This window comes from Ursus maritimus, unplaced genomic scaffold (genome assembly GCF_017311325.1).
Source record: "Ursus maritimus isolate PB19 unplaced genomic scaffold, ASM1731132v1 scaffold_12, whole genome shotgun sequence".
NCBI classification, from domain to species: Eukaryota; Metazoa; Chordata; class Mammalia; order Carnivora; family Ursidae; genus Ursus; species Ursus maritimus.
In genome coordinates this window covers 14,589,515-14,612,873 of record NW_024423564.1, presented here as the reverse complement: position 1 = coordinate 14,612,873, position 23,359 = coordinate 14,589,515, and the positions used below count along the sequence as shown (strand labels likewise).

Below are 23,359 nucleotides of genomic sequence, written 5' to 3'. Positions count from 1 at the left end.
ATACTGTAGGTTTTCCTTTCTACTCAGTCAACATTTGTTATATGGAGTCTGTTATTTAGAGGTTAAGGATATTTAAACCAGGTCTAGGCCTATATAAATTGCTGATTAGATGTTTTGCCTATTGAGAATTCAGTAGTTAGTGAAAACAAAAAATATCACCAAAAATTACTGCTATATAAATTTTAGATGTTAATTTCTACAGTTAAAAATTCTACATATGTCCAAAATTTCCAATTGTAACAGATTAATTAACTCACATCCAGAATAAAACTTGCTCTTTCCCTGACCATTCGAATTTTATTTTTGTGGGATTTTGGCAAACTCTGTTTTCTTACTCTTAAGTTCTTAAAAGCCACCATTTTAATGTTTTGGTAATGAGAAGTCCACAGTATACATTTGGTACAAGCTGTTGGAAATAGTGAGATACACTGGCAAAAAGGAATTTATTAAGAGATCTAGCTGCCCCCCCACACTAAATGAGTGGTGATGGCAGGTTAATATTATAGAAAACCAGAGACAGCTTTTCTTCATGTCCTGCTTTCCATTTGTTTATAATTTTGCAGGTGCAGAACTGGAACAGTGAAATTCTTGCTAAACAAAAGCCTCTTATTGCCAAACCTTCTGCAAAGCTGCTCTTTGTCAACAGATGGAAGGGGAAAAAATGCAAAACTAATTCCTCCACTAAAGTTCTCCAAGATGCCAGTAATTCCATTGATCACCGAATTCCAAATTCTCAGAGAGTACGTATAAAATAAGATTTTGAGTGCTATACTATGAGTATCTACATTTTAGTATTCTTGTATTGAAACTGAATATTTGGAAATTTATGTTAGACATTTAATACAAAATGCAGTTTTTATTCAAAGAAGTCTTCCATATTTCCCTATCTTTTCTGTCTTCTTCAAAGCTTTTAGAAACTGTAATTTCTCCATCCATGGATATGTTGCTTCACTGGTTTGGACAGTAATTGTCCCTATTTACTACCTCCCCCCCCCCCATTTACTACCTTTTATTTTACGCAGTGTCTCCCAGTAAAACTGTCCTTCTTTCATCTTAGAAGTTAGAACAAATTAAATTTAGATGTTCAAAGATTTTAAAATACTAATTTAAAATAGTATCTGCTAGCATGAACTTCTGTTTGTTTATACTGAAATTATAATAGAGTTAAAAACTATTTTCATGAAAAATGACCACAGGAATCAGGTTATTAAATATAACTTAAAATATTTAGAAATAAAATATCAGGAGTATCTCTAATGTAGCTAAGCTGGTAAGTCCTAGTCTATGGCAGAGGAAGTCTTTTGGTAGCCAAAGTAGATTCTGTTAAAAGAATCAAAATAAATTACAAAGATGATTCTTGAAATTATCAAGTCCATTTTTCAATGAGAGCTTTTGGAAAAATTGTGTTAGTCTTTATTTTTTTTGATGGAATTCTCTTTTGGTTCTCTTATCAGTGTTCCATCTATGACTGTACCCTGGTAGCGTCCTTTGTCTTTTATCAATAGATTTTTATCTATGTATATACCCCTAATGAAAGGGGTATATAAAAAATGGCTCAGGAATATTTTTATAGATCTAGAGCAGATCTCAAAGGCATACCTTTGTTCAAGGTTTGAGGTCTTAACTAAGCCCACTTAGCCCAACTGAGAATGTCCATACTTTTGGAGCCTCCCATGTTCAGAATTTTGATTTTTTTTTGCCCCTAGGAGCCTTGTGAATGATTAGTGCATCTGCCTACAGTTTATGTACATACTTAATCCCAGTCCTCAAACCGAAACTGTACTCTCTCAACCCTCCTGTTTTCCTTACGTATGCCGTGTTCTCCGTCCCCCAAGTTGGGAACCCAGGTGTCATTCTGGACTCCCTCTCCTTCACTAACCACATCCCTCAGCTCTGCCCCAGCCCCTCCTTCTGAAAATAAACCTCTGCTACTATGTCTTCGTTCTCAGTGCACCTACCGCATCTCTCACCCAGATGTCTGGAATAGGCACCTGATCGCTTTCCCTGCATTAACCTCGGCGACCATTCAGAGGGGCCAGTTCTGTTTCTGTACAAAACTGCTTAAAATTACTACCAGTGCTCCTCTTATTTCACGTAGGATAACTTGTTAGTATGTCATACAGAGGCCCTTGTTTCGGTGGCTTCTTCCTACCTCTTCACCTCCCCTACTCCCTATAGTTCATTATTCCCTGATTACTACAGACCTTTGGAATTGCATATTAATCAGTATGAAACATAGCTACCCTGCAAATGCTAATTCATTCTTCAGGAGCCAACTCAAATATCACAGTTTCCCATGTCCCTTAAGAATTAGTTCTGCCCTTCTCCTGAGGCCTATAACACTTCATATAAATGTACCTCTACTATAATATTTACATCATTATGAAAAACAATATACTTTTTATTAAATAGTGCAGGTGTCATTTTAAGCTTTGAAGCCTTCCAAGTAAAGTATGACTAGTTCCCCTCTGCCTCAAATATTCATTTAGTTGAAGTTTATATATTTTTTTCAAGATTTCCAAATCTTTAATAAAGGACCTTGGAAATCACTACACTTAGTTTTCAGTTCTTAGTTTAATTTTAAATTCTCTTGTAGAATCTTAGAACTGAACTTTGAGCCTGGGATCACGAGTATTTACATAATTCATTCAGTATCTAAAGCAGTTCCCCAGAGTCTGAGGTACATTTTTAAGTTTTTTTTTTATTTGAGAGAGAGCGAGCATGAGCAGGGCGGAGGAACAGAGGGAGAAGCAGACTCCTCGCTGAGCAGGAAGCCCGATGAGGGACGCAATCCCAGGACCCTGGGATCATGACCTCAGCCAAAGGCAGACGCTTAGACTGTGCCCTGAGGTACATTTCTTTAGCCTTGGAAATACAAGGATTAAAAACTAAAATACATACTAGAATAAACACATTAGAAATGCTTTCTGTTAGTTGGATTGAAATAACTTTATTACCAAGGTTGTGATCTTGAATTCTTTATAATGAAAATGTCAATTTTTATTTTTAATCTTCATCCTTTACCTTTTGCATATGTATCGTGATATTGTTCCACTGCTGATCTGACAATAATGCTGGAATATTTAGATTTTCCCTCAATATTTCAGAAAGTCAGTACAGGTACTATTGGAGATGAAGGGTTCTTTGACCTGGTAAGCCGATTTCAGAGCAATCGGATGGATGATCAGAGGTGCTGCTTACAAGAACAGAGCTGTGGGCCAGCTTCAACAGCAGCTTCTTCCACTCCCCCTAGAGTGATGCTAAAAAGTGAGTTATCTGTGCTTCTCCCCCAATTTTAATAGTTCCCTATGATATTCTTGTGATTTCTTTCTGAGAGTTTAGTTCTCATCAGAGCAAGTACAGTAAATGAGCCTGAACCCAGGTATATTGGAAATGCTGGTATTTCTTCAGTTCAAAACAAAGTTTTGTTTCAATTCCCCTAGGTTTATCTGTATTTTAGTCCACTGCACTTTCTACTAACTATAGCATACAATCTCCCTAGATTCTTTGGGACTGGGAAAAAAATCTGAAAGTAAAAATAGTGAGGGGAAAAAATTTCAGTTATACGTACCTTATAATTCTATGTAAAGCACAAATTCTTCCTATCTGGATTTAAAAAGCCGAGGAACAGGAACCTACAACTAAGGCTGAAGCTAAGGTCTGCCTGAGCCTTGGAAAGGTCTAAAATGGGTTACTTAAAATTCTCTACTTTGGCTACCAAAAGACTTCCTCGGCCATAGACTAGGACTTACCAGCAACACTTAACTCTTAGTTAGCTAAATGGTTCCTATCCAGGGCATAGAATAAAAACACTGTCTCATTCATCTCACGTGAGAAATTATCTAAGAAAGACAATTTATTACCTTCCGAAATCTAGCCCCAAATCTTGTACATTTTTTTTTAAAGATTTTATTTATTTATTTGACAGAGAGAGAGACAGCCAGTGAGAGAGGGAACACAAGCAGGGGGAGTGGGAGAGGAAGAAGCAGGCTCATAGCGGAGGAGACTGACGGGGGGCTCGATCCCAGAACGCCAGGATCACGCCCTGAGCCGGAGGCAGACGCTTAACTACTGAGTCACCCAGGCGCCCCACATTTTTTTTTTTTTTAAGTAGGCTCCAGGAATGCCCAGGTGGCTCAGTTGTTAAGCGTCTACCTTCTGCTCAGGTAATGATCCCAGGGTTCTGGGATCGAGTTCTGCGTCGGGCTCCCTGCTCAGTGGGAAGCCTGCTTCTTCCTCTTCCACTCCCCTGCTGTGTTCCCTCTCTCGCTGGCTGTCACATAAATAAAATCTTTTAAAAAAAAAAATCTTTAAAAAATTAAAATAATGTAGGCTCCACATCCAGCATGGAGCCCAACACAGGACTCAGACTCATGACCGTGAGATCAAGACCCAGACAGTTAACCAGCTGAGCCAGCACCCCTTGTAAAGTTGCATTTTGAGTGGGCGTTAGATAAAAGGAAATACAGTCAAATCTGAATAACATCAACCTGGATCATCTGAAGTACTCTGGGATTTATTCTTCCCTCCTTGTCCATCTTGTCAGGCCCCAGCCTATCAGTGACTCTGACAGAGCTAAAGCAGGGGGACAGAGTGGATGTTGGGACTGAACAAGGCAGAAAGGAGCTATATGTATATTAAAAATATGCTTATTTTTGTAATGTTATGGATTTTTTTTCCTATTCATAGCACCATCTGTTTCCATGGTATCCCCCAACACGGATGAGTTTTTAGACCTTCTTGCCAGCTCACAGAGCCGCCGTCTCGATGACCAAAGGGCCAGTTTCAGTAATTTGCCAGGGCTTCGTCTGACACAAAACAACAATAAGTCTGTACTTGGCCACCTGATGACTAATGACAACAAAGAGCCTGATGAAGACTTCTTTGACATCCTTGTAAAATGTCAGGTATGTGTGCATATTTGTGTCAGTGTGTGGCTCAGATGCTGTGTAGAGCTTTATCAGTATTATAGTTCTAATTTGGGAAGGGCTCATTTTGTATTAGGGACACACTTATTATTCAGGGGTCCATCAGACACTATAGATCCCTGTGATGGCTTTTTACTTTGTATTATTTTGGGTGGTGAGGTGAGGTGAGATGTTCCTGATGACTCTCTGAGCTGTGGTGCAGAGGAGACTGTGAAGGGTGTAAAAGGAGACCTAGAAAAGAGCCCCTCTTAAAAAAAAAAAAAAAAAAGGCTCTCTTTTCTAAATGTCAGGAGAAAGCATTGGGAGCAGTCAGTGATTAATAGGGGGAGAGTCTAGCTGGGGCCCTCGCTAGGAATGCACATATTGAGATAGCTTTCATTTTTTAGTTATTTTAATAATTATTTGCCAAAATGGTTAAGGAGTGTCTCAAATGGCTTGAACAGGACCACAAGAAAAATTTTTACTAAAGAGACATTTCCTCTGCTCGACCCTAATTCTGTTTTCTCATTCATGAAAAGATGAGATGACACATATACTACCTACCTCTCATTCCACAAAATTATTGGGCACCTATTATGTTCTCTGCATTATTTTAGACATTTGAGACATACTTGGCTTCTAAAGGATCCTACATTTTAGTGTGAGAGACAGTAAGTCTGTACATGTATATAGATATTATATGTCAGGTACTGATAACATGCTATAAAGAAAATTAAAGCAAGATAACGAGAGTGGGGTATGTAGGGCTGATGGTGGTTAGGAAAGATGTTTCAGGATTGGCATATGAACAGGGATCTGAGTGAGGTGAAATAGCCATGTGAATATTTAGTGAAGGCGTTCCATGCAGAGACAACAAGTCTCTTCTTGGATATAAAAGCTTAGCAGGTTCAGGGAATGGCAAGGTGGCCAGTATGACTGGCATGGAGTGAATAAAGGGAGAATGGTAGGAGATGCGGATGGAGAAATAACCAGCCTACATGTTACAGGCCATAATGAGGTCTTGTATTCCAAATGCAATAGAAGACATTGGACAGTCTGAAAGATCATCCTGGCTACTGCTGAAAGCATGTGGAATGGCAAAGGGTGTTAGTAGAAAAACCAATACGGATAATTCAGGCAAAAGATAATTGGTGACTTTGACTAGCGTAGTGGTGGATGGTAGTGATGACAGGCAGTCGGACTAAGGATATAATTTGAAGTTATGGTTGACTAGAAAGACCTGTAAATAAATTAGATGGAGGGTATAAGAAAGAATCAAGGAAGGCTCCTATCTTTTTGGCTTTGCACTAAGTGAATGGTACAGTTTACTGAAACGGAGAAGTCAAGAGGAGAAATGGGTTTGGGAAGAAAAAGCAGTTCTACTTTAGGTACATAAATTTGAGTTATGTAAGTAGATACTCCATTGGAGATGTTGAATAGGCAACTGGATATAAAAATCTGGAGCCCCAGAGAAAAAAGATTTTGGGAGTCATCAGCAGCATACAGCTGGGTATTAAAGCCTTGGGAAGATAGTATCTGAAGAAAACAGGAAGACTAAGCCCTGGGCATTCCAAAATCTAACTGAATAGAGGACAAAAAGCTAGAAAAGCAGCAGTCAGCCCAGAGAGTGGTGGAAGCAAATTGAAGAAAGCATTTTCAGAACACTGCTAAGCAGCCAAGTAAGATGATGGTTGATCTTCTAGATTTGGCAACATGGAGATTATTAGTCATTTTGAAAGATACTGTTTTAGTGACATGATGGGGACAAAGGATTGAGGGGGTTGAGAAAATGGAAAGTGTAAAAGGGGAGATAGAAGTGGGGTTTTTTTCTTATTTGGGGAGTTAATACTGCATGTATGCTGTCAGAAATGATCCAGTAGAGGGAGGAAGCAGTGATGCAGCACAGTATGGGGTAACCGAAGTTTTCGTGCAGGTGAGAAGGGAGGCAGAGTGTACGTCTGCAGATTGGGAGGGAGGTATAGGTAGGAATTCTCTCGAGCGGCTTTTCTTAGCAAAATAAGAAGGAGGGCCATTAGTGGAGATTGTGGAACATAGTTCCTTTGAGAAACTGAAAGCATATTGAACTACCCTGAGGACTTATTTGAAATAAGACAGGTCAGTACAGTGGTGTATTTTCTCAAAGCATAACCAGCTACTTAAGGATACAGAGATTTAATCAAGGTCAGTATTTTGACAGAAAGGATAGAGGGGGAGAGACGCACATACTAGGGAATTATTTTAATAAGGGACTTTGGAATCTAGGCTGCATCTAAGAAGGGAAGTAAGGAAATGAAAGGTAGGGAAGTGAAAAGTAACAGTGATCCCAGTGGCTTTAAGAAATACTGAAGACACGTCCCTAATAACAGACCATCAACATATATGAAGCAAAAATTGAAAGAACTGAAGGGAGAAATGAACATTTCTACAAAAATAGTTGAAGGTTTCAAACCCCCCCCCCCAGTAATAGGTAGGACAATCAGGCAGATGATAAACTTGAACAACACAATAGGCCAATAGTTCTCACAGAACATACATTCTTCTCAAGTGCACATGGGATATTCTCTAGGATAGACCATCGGTTAGGCCACAAAATAAGTCTTAATGTTTAAAGACAGATATCACACACAGAAGATATTCTGTATGAGAAGATACCCTGACCACAACAGGATGAAGTTAGAAGCAATAACAGAAGGAGAATTCACAAATTTGTGGACATTAACCAGTAGGTAAAGAGGAAATTACAAGGGAAATTAGAAAATACCTAGAGACTGATGAAAATGAAAACACAATATTCTAAAATTTTGGGATGCAGTGAAAGCAGTACTCATTTTATAGCTCTAAGAAGGAAGATCTCAAATTAACAACCTAATTTCACAGCTTAAGGGGCTACAAAAAGAACTAAACCTAAAACTAGCAGAAGGAAGGAGATGGAGAACAGGAAAAGTAGAAAAAAAAATCAAGTCTTAAAGCTGGTTATTTGAAAAGTTTAACAGAACTGATAAACATTTAATACAACTGGTAAACATTTAACTAGAGTAAGGAAAAGAGAAGCCTCAAATTACTAAAATAGAAACAAAAATGGGGACATTACTCATATTCTACAGAAATAAAAATAATTTTAGGAGAATACTGTGAGTGATTATATGCCAACAAGTTGGATAACCTATATGAAATGGATAAATAACTAGAAACACAAAATCATCCAACACTGAATCATGAATAGAAAATAGACCCATAATCCATAAGGAGATTATATCAGTAATCAAAACCTCCTGACAAAGAAAAGCCCTGGACCTGATGGGCTTCACTGGTGAATTCTACCAAACATTTAAAGAACTAAGACCAGTCCTCATACTCTTCCAAAAAACTGAAGAGAAGGGACTACTTCCTATTCCTAAGTCATTCTATGAGGCCAATATTGTCCTGATACCAAAGCCAGACAAAACACTACAAAAAACTTATGAGGCCAATATCCATTTTTAATATAGATGTAAAGATCATCAATAAAATACTAGCTAACAGAATCCAGTAACCAGATTATACACCATGCCCAGGAGGAATTTATTCCTGGAATGCAGGGATGGTTCAACATAGCAGATTATACACCATGCCCAGGAGGAATTTATTCCTGGAATGCAGGGATGGTTCAACATAGGGGCATCAATCAGTGCAATACATACATCACATTAATAAAATGAAAGCGGGGAAAAAAAAAAAACTCGATCTAAATGGATGTAGGAAAAGTATTTGACAAAATTCAACATTTTCATGTTAAAAACACTCTACAAACTAGGAATAGTAAGAAACATAATAAGTACATAATAAACATAGTAAGTACAAACTAGGAATAGTAAGAAACATAATAAAAGTCATTTATGACGGGTGCCTGGGTGACTGAATTGGTTGCATACCTGACTCCTGATTTCAGATCAGGTCTCGGGATTGTGGGATCGAGGCCCGTGTGGGGCTTGGCGTAGAGTGTCCTTGTCCTTCACCCTGTGTGCATGCACATGTGCACTCAAATTGAGAATACAAAAAAAAAAGTCATTTATGAAATATCCACAGCTACCATTATACTCAACAGTAAAAGACAAAAGTTATTCTCTAAGATCAAGACAAGGAGCCCACTTTCACCACCTCTATTCAACATAATACTGGAACTTCTAGCAGAGGAATTAGGCAAGGGAAAAAAAAATCCAGATTGGAAAGGAGAAAAAATTCTCTGTTCAGAAACGACAGTCTTAGATATAGAAAGCCCTAAAGATTTCACCAAAACCCATAAAAAACCCTAAGAAATTCAGCAAAATAAGATACAAAATTAATATCCAAATATCAGTTGTGTTTCCATATGCTAACAATGATGAACACACTAAAAAGGAAATTAACGGTTCTTCTTAAAATAGCATCAAAAAGAATAAGATACCCAAGAATGAACTTAACCAGGGAGGTTAGAGACTTGAACAATGAAAACTATATTTCTGAAAGACATGAAAACCTCAGATAAAATGGAAAAAAATCTCATGTTCATGGATTAGAAGACTTAATATTGTTAAAATGCCAGTACCACCCAGGTGAATCCACAGTTTCAGTGCATTCCTTATCAAAATGTAAATAAGGTATTTTACAGAAACAGAAAATTCCATCCTGAGATTTCCACAGCAACCCAAATAACTGAAACAATCTTGAGCAAGCAGAACAAAGTTGGAGGCCTCACATTTCCCGATTTCAAATTTTACTACAAAGCTACAGTAATCAAACAGTTATGGTACTGGCATAATGACAGACATATACACCAACAGAAAAGAGAGCCCAGAAATAAATCCTTGAATATGTGGTCGAATGATTTTCAGCAAGTATGCCACGACTATTAAATGGGAAAATCAACTCATCAGCAAATGATTCTGGGAAAACCATCCACATGCAAAGAATGAAGCTGCACCCTTACCTAACGCCAGATATAAAAACTGATTCAGAATGGATCAAAGACCTAAATGTAAGAGCTAAGACTATAAAATTTGTAGAAAACATAAGGAGAAAGCTTCAAGATTTTGGATTTGGCAGTGATTTCTTAGTTATGACACCAAAGGCACAGGCAACAAAAGAAGAAATAGACAAACTGGACGTCATGACAATTTAAAACTTTTGCACATCAAACACTTTTACAAAAGTAAAAAGGCAACTCACAGAAAATATCTGCACATCATGTAACCGATAAAGGATTAATTCAGAATACAGAGAACTCTAAACCTTAACTACAAAAAAACCTATTTCAAAAACAGGCAGGGGGGCCTGGGTGGCTCAGTCAGTTAAGTAACCAACTCTTGATCTCAGCTCAGGTCATGATCTCAGGGTCATGATATTGAGCCCCGTGGTGGGCTCTGCACTAGGTGTGGAGCCTGCTTAATATTCTCTCTGCCTCTCCCCCACCCCGCCCAAAGAATACAAACAGATATTTCTCCAAAGAAAATACACGAATGGCGAATAATCACAGGAAGAGATGCTCAGCATAACAAATCATTAGAGAAATGCAAATCAAAACCACAACGCAATACCATCTCACACCCATTAGGAAGCTACCATTAAAAAACAAAAAAACCCACCAGAAAACAATGAGCATTGGTGAGGATGTGGAGAAACTGGAACTGTCAGTGCCCTGCAGGAGTAAATAGAAAATGGTGGAGCTGCTATGAAAAACAGTACAGTGGGTCTTTCCAAGATGGCAAAGGAGTAAACTCAGTTTTGTCTGGTCCCAGGAATTCAGCTACATAGCCATCAAATCATTCTGAACACCTGTGAACTCAACCAGAGATCTAAGAAAAAGAATTGCTGCAATTCTACATATAGAAAGACAACCACTTTCTGCAAGAATGACAAGATGGAAAAAACTCACCTCAAAAGAGACCAAGAGGCAGTACTGACTCACCAGGGACATAATCAGTATGGATATAAGTAAAACGTTGGAACTAGAACAATTCATAACAATTATAACGATACTAGCTGGGCTTGAAAAAAGCATGGAAGATACTAGAGAATCCCTTTCTGGAGAAATAAAAGAACTAAAATCTAATTATATTGAAATCAAAAAGGCTATCAGTGAGATGCAGTAAAAAATGGAGGCTCTAACTGCTAGGGTAAATGAGGCAGAAGAGAGAATTAGTAATACAGAGGACAAAATGATGGAGAATGAAGAAGCTGAGAAAAACAGAGATAACTACTGGATCACGAGGGAAGAATTCGAGAGAGAAGTGATACCATAAAGTGAAACAATATAATACCTGGGATCCCAGAAGAAGAAAGGGGGGGTACATAAGTTATACTGGAGCAAATTATAGCTGAGAACTTTCCTAATCTGGGTCCGAAGGAAACAAGCATTCAAGTCTGGGAGGCACAGAAAACCCCTCCTCAAGATCAGTAAAAATAGTGAAGCCTGCAGATCTCAGAGACCAAGAGAAAATCCTGAAAGCAGCTCAGGACGAGAGGTCTATAACCTAGAAGGGTAGAAACATTAGACTGGCAGAAGACCTATCCACAGAGACCCAGCAGGCCAGAAAGGATTGGCATGATATATTCAGGGTGCTAATGAGAAATATGTAGCCAAGAATACTTTATCCAGCTAGGAAGTTATTCAAAATAAGAAAGATAATAAAGCTTCCAGAAGAAACTAAAACTAAAAGACTGTTTAATTTGTGATCACTAAACCAGCCCTGCAAGAAATATTAAGGGAGATGTTTTAAATGAAGAGAGAGCCCAAAAGTAACATAGACCAGAAAGGAACAGGGACAATATACAGAAACAGTGACTTTACAGGTAATTCAATGGCACTAAATTCATATCTTTCAATAGTTACTCTGAAGGTAAATGCACTAAATGCCCCAATCAAAAGACACAGGGTATGAGACGGGATAAAAAAGAAAGACCAATGATGTGCTGTCTGCAAGAGACTCACTTTAGACCCAAAGACACCTCCAGATTGAAAGTGAGGGGGTGGAAAACCATTTATCATGCTAATGGACATCAAAAGAAAGCTGGGGTGGCAATCCTTACATCAAACAAATGAAATTTTAAACCAAAGACTGTAATAAGAGATGAGGAAGGACACTATATCATAATTAAAGGGTCTATCCAACAAGATCTAACAATTTTAAATATTTATGCCCCTAACATGGGACCAGCAATTGTATAAACCAATTAATAACAAAATTAAATTTTTTAAAGATTTATTTAGAGAGAGAGCACACAAGAGGTAGGAAGGGGGAGAGGGAGAAGCAGACTCCCCACTGAGCAGGGAGCCCAACTCAGGGGCTCAATCCCAAGACCCCGAGATCTATGACCTGAGCTGAAGGCAGACACTTAACTGACTGAGCCACCCAGGCGCCCCAATAGTAGGGGACTTTAACACCTCACTCACCACAGTGGACAGATCATCTAAGCAGAAGTTCAACAAAGAAAAAAGGGCTTTGAATGATACACTGGACTAGATGGATTTCACAGATATATTCAGAGCACTCCATCCTAAAGCAGCAGAATACACTTTTTTTTAGATTTTATTTGACAGCACAAGCAGGAAGAGCAGGAAGCAGAGGGAGAGGGAGAAACAGGCTCCTTGCTGAGTAAGGAGCCAGATGCAGGACCCAATTCCAGGACCCTGGGATCACGACCTGAACCGAAGGCTTAACCAACTGAGCCACCCAGTTGCACAGAATACACATTCTTCTCAAGTCCACATGGAACATTCTCCAGAATAGATCATATACTGGGTCACAAATCAGGTTTCAACTGGTACCAAAAGACTGGGATCATTCCCTGCATATTTTTGGACCACAATGCTTTGAAACTCAAACTAAATCACAAGAGGAAAGTTGGAAAGAACTCAAATACATGGAGGGTAAAGAGCATCCTACTAAAGAATGAAACGATCAACCATGAAATTAAAGAAGAATTTAAAAAATTCATGGAAACAAATGAAAATGAAAACAATGGTTCAAAACCTTTGGGATGCAGTAAAGGCGGTCTTAAGAGGGAAGTATATAGCAATACAAGCCTTTCTCAAGAAATAAGAAAGGTCTCAAATATAGAACCTAACCTTACACTTGAAGGAGCTGAAGAAAGAATAGCAAATAAAGCCTAAACCCAGGAGGAGAAGAGAAAATAATAAAGATGAGAGCAGAAATCAATGAACTAGAAACCCAAAGAACAGCAGAACAGATCAACAAAACTAGGAGCTGGTTCTTTGAAAGAATTAGTAAGATCAATAAACCCCTAACCAGACTTATCAAAAAGAAAAGAAAAAGGACCCAAATTAATAAAATCATGAATGAAAGAGAAGAGATCACGACCAACACCAAGGAAATAGAAACAATTACAAGATCACATGGTGAGCAACTATATGCCAACAATTTAGGCAATTTGGAAGAAATGGATATGTTCCTAGAGATGTATAAAAAACCAAAACTGAACCAGGAAGAAATAGAAAACCTGAACAGACCCATAACCAGCAAGGAAATTGAAGCAGTAATCAATAATCTCCCAACAAACAAGAGTCCAGGGCTGGATGGCTTCCCAGGGGAATTCTACCAAACATTTAAAGAAGAATTAACACCTGTTCTTCTAAAGCTGTTTCAGAAAATAGAAATGGAAGATAAACTTCCAAACTCATTTTGTGAGGCTAGCCATTACCTTGATTCCAAAACCAAAGACCCCACTAAAAAGAATTACAGACCAATATCCCTGATAAACATGGATGCAAAAATTCTTACCAAGATACTACCCAATAGGATCCAACAGTACATTAAAAGGATTATTCACCAAGACCAAGTGGGATTTATTCCTGGGCCACAAGGGTGGCTCAGCAGCCGCAAATCAGACTGATACATCACTTTAGTAAAAGAAAAGAACCATATGATCCTCTCAGTGGATACAGAAAAAGCATTTGACAAAGTACAGCATCCTTTCATGATTAAAACTCTTTGTAGTGTAGGGATAGAGAATATCATAAAAGCCATATATGAAAAGCCCACAGTGAGTATCATTCTCAGTGGGGAAAAACTGAGAGCTTTTCCCCTAAGGTCAGAAACACAACAGGGATGTCCACTCTTAGCACTGTTCAACATAGTACTAGAAGTCCTAGCCTCAGCAATCAGACAACAAAAAGAAATAAAAGGCATCCGAATCAGCAAAGAAGTCAAACTCTAACTCTTGGCAGATGACATGATACTCTATGTGGAAAACCCAAAAGACTCCACCCCAAAATTGCTAGAACTCATACAGGAATTCAGCAACGTGGCAGAATGCAAAATCAATGCACAGAATCTGTTGCGTTTCTATATACTAAGAAGGAAGAGAAATTAAGGAGTTGATCCCATTTACAATTGATCCCAAAACCATAAGATACCTGGGAATAAACCTAGCCAAAGAGGCAAAGGATCTGTACTCAGAAAATTATAGAACACTCACGAAGGAAACTGAGGAAGACCTAAAGAAATGGAAAAAATGTCTCATGCTCATGGGTTGGAACAACAAATATTGTTAAAACGCCTATGCTACCTAGGGCAATCTATACATTCAATATAATCCCTATCAAAATACTATCAAGTTTTTTCACAGAGCTGGAACAAATAATTCTAAAATTTGTATGGAACCAGAAAAGACCCCGAATATCCAAAGGAATGTTGAAAACCAAAGCTGGTGGCATCACAGTTCTGGACTTCAAGCTCTATTAGAAAGCTGTAATCATCAAGACAGTATGGTACTGGCACGAAAACACACATAGATCAGTGGAACAGAAGAGAGAACCCAGAAATGGACCCTCAACTCTATGGCCAATTAATCTTCGCCAAAGCAGGAAAGAATATCCAATGGAAAAAAACCAGTCTCTCCAACCAATGGTGTTGGGAAAGTTGGATAGCCACATGCAGAAGAATGAAACTGGAACATTTTTTTTACACCATACATAAAAATAGACTCAAATGGATGAAAGACCTAAATGTGAGACAAGGAAACCATCAAAAGCTCTGTGATCCTGCCTGCAACTTCTTGCTAGACACGTCTCCAAAGGCAAGGGAAACAAAGGCAAAAATGAACTCTTGGGACTTACCAAGATAAAAAGCCTCTGCACAGCAAAGGAAACAGTCAACAAAACCAAAAGACAACCAACAGAATGGGAGAAGATACTTGCAAAAGACATCAGATAAAGGGCTAGTATCCAAAATCTATAAAGAACCTATCAAACTCAACACCCGAAGAACACATAATCCAATCAAGAAATGGACAGAAGAGGGGCGCCTGGGTGACTCAGTTGGTTAAGCGTCTGCCTTCAGCTCTGGTCATGATCTCAGCGTCCTGGAATCGAGCCCCCTGCCAGGCTCCCTGCTCAGCGGGGAACCTGCTTCTCCCTCTCCCCCTGCAGCTCCCCTGCTTATGCGTGCGCTCGCTCGCCCTCTCAAATAAAATCTTTAAAAAAGAAAAAGAAACGAGCAGAAGGCATGAACAGCCATTTCGCCAAAGAAGACATACAAATGGCCAACAGACACATGAAAAAATGCTCAGTATCAGGAAAATACAAATAAAAACCACAAGGAGATACCACCTCACACCAGTCAGACTGGCTAAAATTAACAAGTCAGGAAATGACAGATGTTGGCGAGTATGCAGAGAAAGGGGAACCCTCTTGCACTGTTGGTGGGCACGCAAGCTGGTGCAGCCACTCTGGAAAACAGTATGGAGGTTCCTCAGAAAGTTAAAAATAGAACTACCCTATGACCCAGCAATTGCACTACTGGGTGTTTACCCCAAAGATACAAATGTAGTGATCTGAAGGGGCACCTGCACCCCAGTGCTTACAGCAGCGATGTCTACAACTATGGAAAGAGCCCAGATGTCCATCAAAAGATGAATATGGATACAGAAGATGTATATATACAATGGAATACTCTCAGCCATAAAAAAAAAAAAAAATGACATCTTGCCATTTACAGTGACATGGCCTGAACTAGAGGGTGTTATGCTAAGTGAAATAAGTCAGTCAGGAAAGACAATTATCATATGATCTCACTCATATGTGGAATTTAAGAAACAAAACAGGATCATAGGGGAAGGGAGGGAGAAATAAAACAGACAAAATCAGACAACCATAAGGGACTCTTAAGTATAGGAAACAAACTGAGGGCTGCTGGAGGGGAAGAGGGTGGAGGGATGGGGTTAACTGGTGATGGGCATTAAGGAGGGCATGTGATGTAATGAGCACTGGTGTTATAGACAACTGATGAATCACTGAGTTCTACCTATGAAACTAGCAATACACTATATGTTAATTAACTGAATATAAAAGAAAAAAATAAGCTTAACAGGCTTGTCAGCAAGCCTGATGAAAACCTGAATGAGACAATGGAAACCAAGACTGCCTTCAAGAAATTCTCAGAATTAAAATTCAGCTTAAATGTTAAAAAAAAAAAAAAAAAGTATGGTGGTTCCTCAAAAACTTAAAATTACCATATGATCCAACAGTCTCATTTCTGGATATATATACCCAAGCAACTGAGATCCCAGATATGAACAGGCATTTGTACACCCATGTTCAAGCAGCATGATTCACAACAGCCGAAAGGTAGAGGCAACCAACTGCCCACTGGCAGATGGAGAAAATGTGGTATACTACACAACGGAATAATTTTCAGCCTTAAAAATGAGGAAAATTCTGCCAAGCCGCAACATGGGGGAACCCTGAAGGCGTTATGCTAAAAAACAGGCAGTTGCACTCGTATGAGGCAGTCAGATTCATAGAGACAAAGCAGAATGGTGGCTGCCAGGGGCTGCAGAGGGGAGAATGGGAGCTCCTGTTTGATAGGGTTAGAGTTTGGGTTTTACAAGACGGATATGGATGGTGATGACCACACAGCAGGATGAATGTGCTCAATACTAAACTTACACTGAAAAATAGTTAAAGTGGTAAACTTACTTTTACAATTAAAAAAAAAATTCCTGGGGGATTACGCTCTAGCCTGATCTGGAATTGGAGGTAGCAGTCAACATGGGATGTCTGAAATCATGATTGTAAAGACAGCGCAATTACTGAGAGTGACCAAGTCTGGCCTATGACCATGGGAGCGAACGGATGAGGCCGAGGTAAAGAAGGAAGGCCAGAAGAGAAGAGGTCTAGGGACCCAGGTGCCGGAGAAGTTGGGGGACAATGAAATCAGCTCAGCTTGAAGACAGGAGAAATGGAACGTGAGCCGGGTGTGTGTGGCGGCGGGCGGTTGCTCACAAGGCGGCCAGCGAACTGCCTGTGAGGGTCCCAGGCTGTGGGGCGAAGTGCTAGGCACGTCGGTGCACAGCGCGCAGCACGAGCGGGCCCCCCGAGGTCGGAGAGCACATGCCCGCTCTCGAGCTACAGTACCAGACGCTCCACGTACCCCTCTAAGTGCTTGTGTTTTTTAGTTATCAATAACATTTCTAATGTACTTCTGAAATAAGAATCGGTAAGTTACGACTTCAGGGAAGAAATCTGGGCTATTTAACAGATTTAAATGCTTAAGACAGGGCTAGACAGAAAACATTTTGGGTTTTTCGGGCCCCATGGTCTGTCAGAACTGCTCAGCTCTGCCGTTGTCGCAGGCAGGCAGCCACACGCAGTTCATCACAAACAGCACTGTGCGGAAATGAAAAGGAAGTGTACAAAAGCAGGCAGTGGGTTCCGGTTCGCTGACCCTTGGCCTGACACGGTATTTGGAAGGTAGTGCTGCAGGGTTTTGTACCTGACATTCTAAGGATTTGTTGTTTGTCAGTACCTATTCTGTAAGATTTGACCTTGTATCTTAATGAATCTTACCAAAGCCATGAAGTTATACTCCCACATAGTACTTGCTGGATTCTGATGAGGTGAGTCATGGCGAAGGTTTTATTAGGCTTCAGGTCTAAAGACTGAATTTCTGAGACGAGGCAAAAATGTTTTTCTTGTGACAGCAAACATTAATGCAGTATTCGTGTTTTAATCTCTTTCTCCTCAATTTTCAGGGGTCCAGATTAGACGATCAAAGATGCGCTCCACCAGCTGCCGCCACAAAAGGACCAACAGTACCAGATGAGGACTTTTTTAGCTTGATTTTACGTTCTCAGGCAAAAAGAATGGATGAACAGAGAGTTCTTTTGCAAAGAGATCAAAACAAAGACACTGAATTTGAACTGAAGGACCTTTTGCAAAGTAATGCTTTGTTGGAATTTAAAAATACAGGAAAAAAATAAGCAAACCACTAGTTATTATGGATATATTTTTTAAAAACGACCTTATTTCCTTTCAGAACACTGCAGGGAAATTCAATCTAGTACTTTTTCCTTAAAAGGAGAAATGATAGCACTGTAATACAGCTTAAAATGTTCTAGAATGATGTAAATATTTAACCTTTAATAGAATGTTAATTAACATTCGTCTGGACACGCACTTGTTTCGGGGGCGGGGTGTCTTACAAAAGGTGCTTCATCAACTGTTGTGATTAAGGCTTGGGATTGTGTTCTTTGGCAACTTATTAAGATTCCTTTACCTAGAGTTTGAAAAGTAGGAAGATAAATGAATCTAAACTAGAATTTAATCCTCTTGCTGAGATAATTTTTTAAACTCTTAACTGACAGTGGCATTTTTTTATACTGAACCATGGATGTAGTGAGAAATTTTGCTGTTTAGTAAAAATAACATACTTGACCAATGTGTAAAAAAGTTCATCTTATTAAAAACCTAGATCTTTTTTCTGCTAAGAAAGTCATTTTCAATGTTATTAGTTCAAAGCCATTATAAAAACTCTTAAATAAACTTTTAGCATGTTTTGGGTCCTTTAATTTTAAAGTGTGTATGGCTTAAAATTATACTTTGTTACAAAACACCACTGTAAAGCTTTTTAAGACGTAATGTCAAAACAAAACACCCCAAAACTTACGTGAAGAACCTAGGCCATGAAAATAGAAAACAGATGAAAACTCACAAAATTTAAGTATGAAAGATGTAAGTTAAGCCCTGATCTGGTGGGCAGCGGTCACTAAGGCTTCCCCCTCCCTCCCAGAAACTGAAGATAGTTTACAAGGGTACGTAATAGGACAGGACATAAAGTAAGCTCGGCAGAAGACAGCAAGGATGGGACAGAGCCTCGTCTGAGGGTGAATTCTAGAACACAAATGCCCACACCCAGAACAAGTTGGCAACTCATTCACCTCTGGTTGCTTCTGATTCTGCACAGCTGGGATGATATCTGGGGCTCTGTTCTTCCTAAAAATTCTTCAGGTGATGTGGTGGGCAGTGAGAACCACTTCTCCACATGGACAATGTTCACAAAAATAAAACAGAAAGATAGATACTCAATATGGAATCACATCAAAGGCTCAGGAAAAAAAATTATTCTTGGTTCTAAGATCAAATTCTGTCAAAAGCACTCAGTTAACACCTGGATCATCTTATGTCTTGCGTATTACCTACAGGCTACCACGTCCTAGATAGCATCCTTTTAAAAACTGCACACAAGTTTCATAGGGTTTTTTTCTTACAAGCATATTCAATGAGCAAAGACCGCATACCAAGTCACAATAATGTAAAAATAAGTGTTTATTTTGCGTATACAGTTCTTAGACCCTGTAAACATTCAACATTATCTATTCCATTTAAACACAGCTTTTAAAAAGCTGTCTACCTCCATTCTGATTTTCCTAAAAGCCTGTTGCTAAAATCCTGGATTCTAATATGGGCTGGACAATAAACAAGTCTGTTTCTCCAAGTTATAAACTGGCCTCGATCTGTTCGGTCTGCTTCAGCGTCTTCCCTAAGCTGCTGTCATCATGCAACAGGCTTTTAGGAATGTGGCCTCGCTAGCTGTCAGCGCGGGCCGCGTCCCCACACGGGTATCTGTAATGAAAGAACACAAAGACGACATTCTGCACTTTTTACAGATTCATTTTTGGATGGATAAAAAGTCAGGAGTTCGAACAGCATTAACTCCACTGTCACAGTCTGTCACCTGAGGCCTTCCCTGCTCTTCAGAATCCAGTCACAGCTCAGAGGACAGCTACCACCCTGGGCGCATAGTTACCAATTAGCGTGAACAGGTCTGGCCTCGGGGAAGACTTCACACGCATCGACGCTCACAGATCTGCCCAAACCGCAGGCATCCTTGCATTGGTTCGTTTGTTCCATACCTACTGTGTTGCAAATTTCTGAAAAGAATCCTGTTGCCTTTTCTGGAAAGAACTACCTTTCTGATGAAGTAGTAAAGATGTTTGCAGTATTAAACTAGAAAATAATAATAAATTTTACCTCCTCTTGGCTGAGGTAATTTTTTAAAATCTTCATTGACAATGGCATTTTTTTTATACTTAACCAGGGACATACAGAGATTATGCTGTTTAGCAAAAACAATGTACCCAACCAATGTGTAAAGTCTGTATTTGGTGGGGAAAGAGAAAGCTATTCTCCGTCTACCGACTACGTAAAACCAAGATCACCGACTTAACGAGTTGTGGTAACTAAATGCTCCCGGCCGCCTTCGGTTCCGTCTTAGCTGAGGGTAAAGCGGGGTGGCAAGGAAGCGGCCCTGTTGGCGAGTATGCAGAGAAAGGGGAACCCTCTTGCACTGTTGGTGGGCACGCAAGCTGGTGCAGCCACTCTGGAAAACAGTATGGAGGTTCCTCAGAAAGTTAAAAATAGAACTACCCTATGACCCAGCAATTGCACTACTGGGTGTTTACCCCAAAGATACAAATGTAGTGATCTGAAGGGGCACCTGCACCCCAGTGCTTACAGCAGCGATGTCTACAACTATGGAAAGAGCCCAGATGTCCATCAAAAGATGAATATGGATACAGAAGATGTATATATACAATGGAATACTCTCAGCCATCAAAAAAAAAAAAAAAATGACATCTTGCCATTTACAGTGACATGGCCTGAACTAGAGGGTGTTATGCTAAGTGAAATAAGTCAGTCAGGAAAGACAATTATCATATGATCTCACTCATATGTGGAATTTAAGAAACAAAACAGGATCATAGGGGAAGGGAGGGAGAAATAAAACAGACAAAATCAGACAACCATAAGGGACTCTTAAGTATAGGAAACAAACTGAGGGCTGCTGGAGGGGAAGAGGGTGGAGGGATGGGGTTAACTGGTGATGGGCATTAAGGAGGGCATGTGATGTAATGAGCACTGGTGTTATAGACAACTGATGAATCACTGAGTTCTACCTATGAAACTAGCAATACACTATATGTTAATTAACTGAATATAAAAGAAAAAAATAAGCTTAACAGGCTTGTCAGCAAGCCTGATGAAAACCTGAATGAGACAATGGAAACCAAGACTGCCTTCAAGAAATTCTCAGAATTAAAATTCAGCTTAAATGTTAAAAAAAAAAAAAAAAACAGTATGGTGGTTCCTCAAAAACTTAAAATTACCATATGATCCAACAGTCTCATTTCTGGATATATATACCCAAGCAACTGAGATCCCAGATATGAACAGGCATTTGTACACCCATGTTCAAGCAGCATGATTCACAACAGCCGAAAGGTAGAGGCAACCAACTGCCCACTGGCAGATGGAGAAAATGTGGTATACTACACAACGGAATAATTTTCAGCCTTAAAAATGAGGAAAATTCTGCCAAGCCGCAACATGGGGGAACCCTGAAGGCGTTATGCTAAAAAACAGGCAGTTGCACTCGTATGAGGCAGTCAGATTCATAGAGACAAAGCAGAATGGTGGCTGCCAGGGGCTGCAGAGGGGAGAATGGGAGCTCCTGTTTGATAGGGTTAGAGTTTGGGTTTTACAAGACGGATATGGATGGTGATGACCACACAGCAGGATGAATGTGCTCAATACTAAACTTACACTGAAAAATAGTTAAAGTGGTAAACTTACTTTTACAATTAAAAAAAAAATTCCTGGGGGATTACGCTCTAGCCTGATCTGGAATTGGAGGTAGCAGTCAACATGGGATGTCTGAAATCATGATTGTAAAGACAGCGCAATTACTGAGAGTGACCAAGTCTGGCCTATGACCATGGGAGCGAACGGATGAGGCCGAGGTAAAGAAGGAAGGCCAGAAGAGAAGAGGTCTAGGGACCCAGGTGCCGGAGAAGTTGGGGGACAATGAAATCAGCTCAGCTTGAAGACAGGAGAAATGGAACGTGAGCCGGGTGTGTGTGGCGGCGGGCGGTTGCTCACAAGGCGGCCAGCGAACTGCCTGTGAGGGTCCCAGGCTGTGGGGCGAAGTGCTAGGCACGTCGGTGCACAGCGCGCAGCACGAGCGGGCCCCCCGAGGTCGGAGAGCACATGCCCGCTCTCGAGCTACAGTACCAGACGCTCCACGTACCCCTCTAAGTGCTTGTGTTTTTTAGTTATCAATAACATTTCTAATGTACTTCTGAAATAAGAATCGGTAAGTTACGACTTCAGGGAAGAAATCTGGGCTATTTAACAGATTTAAATGCTTAAGACAGGGCTAGACAGAAAACATTTTGGGTTTTTCGGGCCCCATGGTCTGTCAGAACTGCTCAGCTCTGCCGTTGTCGCAGGCAGGCAGCCACACGCAGTTCATCACAAACAGCACTGTGCGGAAATGAAAAGGAAGTGTACAAAAGCAGGCAGTGGGTTCCGGTTCGCTGACCCTTGGCCTGACACGGTATTTGGAAGGTAGTGCTGCAGGGTTTTGTACCTGACATTCTAAGGATTTGTTGTTTGTCAGTACCTATTCTGTAAGATTTGACCTTGTATCTTAATGAATCTTACCAAAGCCATGAAGTTATACTCCCACATAGTACTTGCTGGATTCTGATGAGGTGAGTCATGGCGAAGGTTTTATTAGGCTTCAGGTCTAAAGACTGAATTTCTGAGACGAGGCAAAAATGTTTTTCTTGTGACAGCAAACATTAATGCAGTATTCGTGTTTTAATCTCTTTCTCCTCAATTTTCAGGGGTCCAGATTAGACGATCAAAGATGCGCTCCACCAGCTGCCGCCACAAAAGGACCAACAGTACCAGATGAGGACTTTTTTAGCTTGATTTTACGTTCTCAGGCAAAAAGAATGGATGAACAGAGAGTTCTTTTGCAAAGAGATCAAAACAAAGACACTGAATTTGAACTGAAGGACCTTTTGCAAAGTAATGCTTTGTTGGAATTTAAAAATACAGGAAAAAAATAAGCAAACCACTAGTTATTATGGATATATTTTTTAAAAACGACCTTATTTCCTTTCAGAACACTGCAGGGAAATTCAATCTAGTACTTTTTCCTTAAAAGGAGAAATGATAGCACTGTAATACAGCTTAAAATGTTCTAGAATGATGTAAATATTTAACCTTTAATAGAATGTTAATTAACATTCGTCTGGACACGCACTTGTTTCGGGGGCGGGGTGTCTTACAAAAGGTGCTTCATCAACTGTTGTGATTAAGGCTTGGGATTGTGTTCTTTGGCAACTTA

The 23,359-nt window shown here is 39.8% G+C and overlaps 1 protein-coding gene and 1 long non-coding RNA gene across 8 annotated transcripts in view; one reads left to right on the top strand and one right to left on the bottom strand.

Moving 5' to 3' along the window:
- GPSM2 (G protein signaling modulator 2) overlaps positions 1 to 18,725 on the top strand; it is a 102,126-nt gene extending 83,401 nt beyond the window's left edge. For all 7 annotated transcript variants that reach the window (XM_008703982.2, XM_008703983.2, XM_008703986.2 and 4 more), the window contains 4 exons: positions 564 to 740; positions 3,108 to 3,267; positions 4,690 to 4,907; positions 17,916 to 18,725. In XM_008703982.2, the coding sequence (XP_008702204.1) occupies positions 564 to 740; positions 3,108 to 3,267; positions 4,690 to 4,907; positions 17,916 to 18,143 (783 nt within the window). In that variant the 3' untranslated portion in view covers positions 18,144 to 18,725. The remainder of the gene's footprint in view (positions 1 to 563; positions 741 to 3,107; positions 3,268 to 4,689; positions 4,908 to 17,915) is intronic.
- Positions 8,369 to 20,465, bottom strand: LOC121102046. The gene is made up of 2 exons (XR_005834074.1): positions 19,101 to 20,465; positions 8,369 to 8,924 (listed from the first exon to the last, which is right to left on the bottom strand). It is a non-coding gene; the product is annotated as an uncharacterized LOC121102046 (long non-coding RNA).
- Positions 20,466 to 23,359: the final 2,894 nt, after the last annotated feature.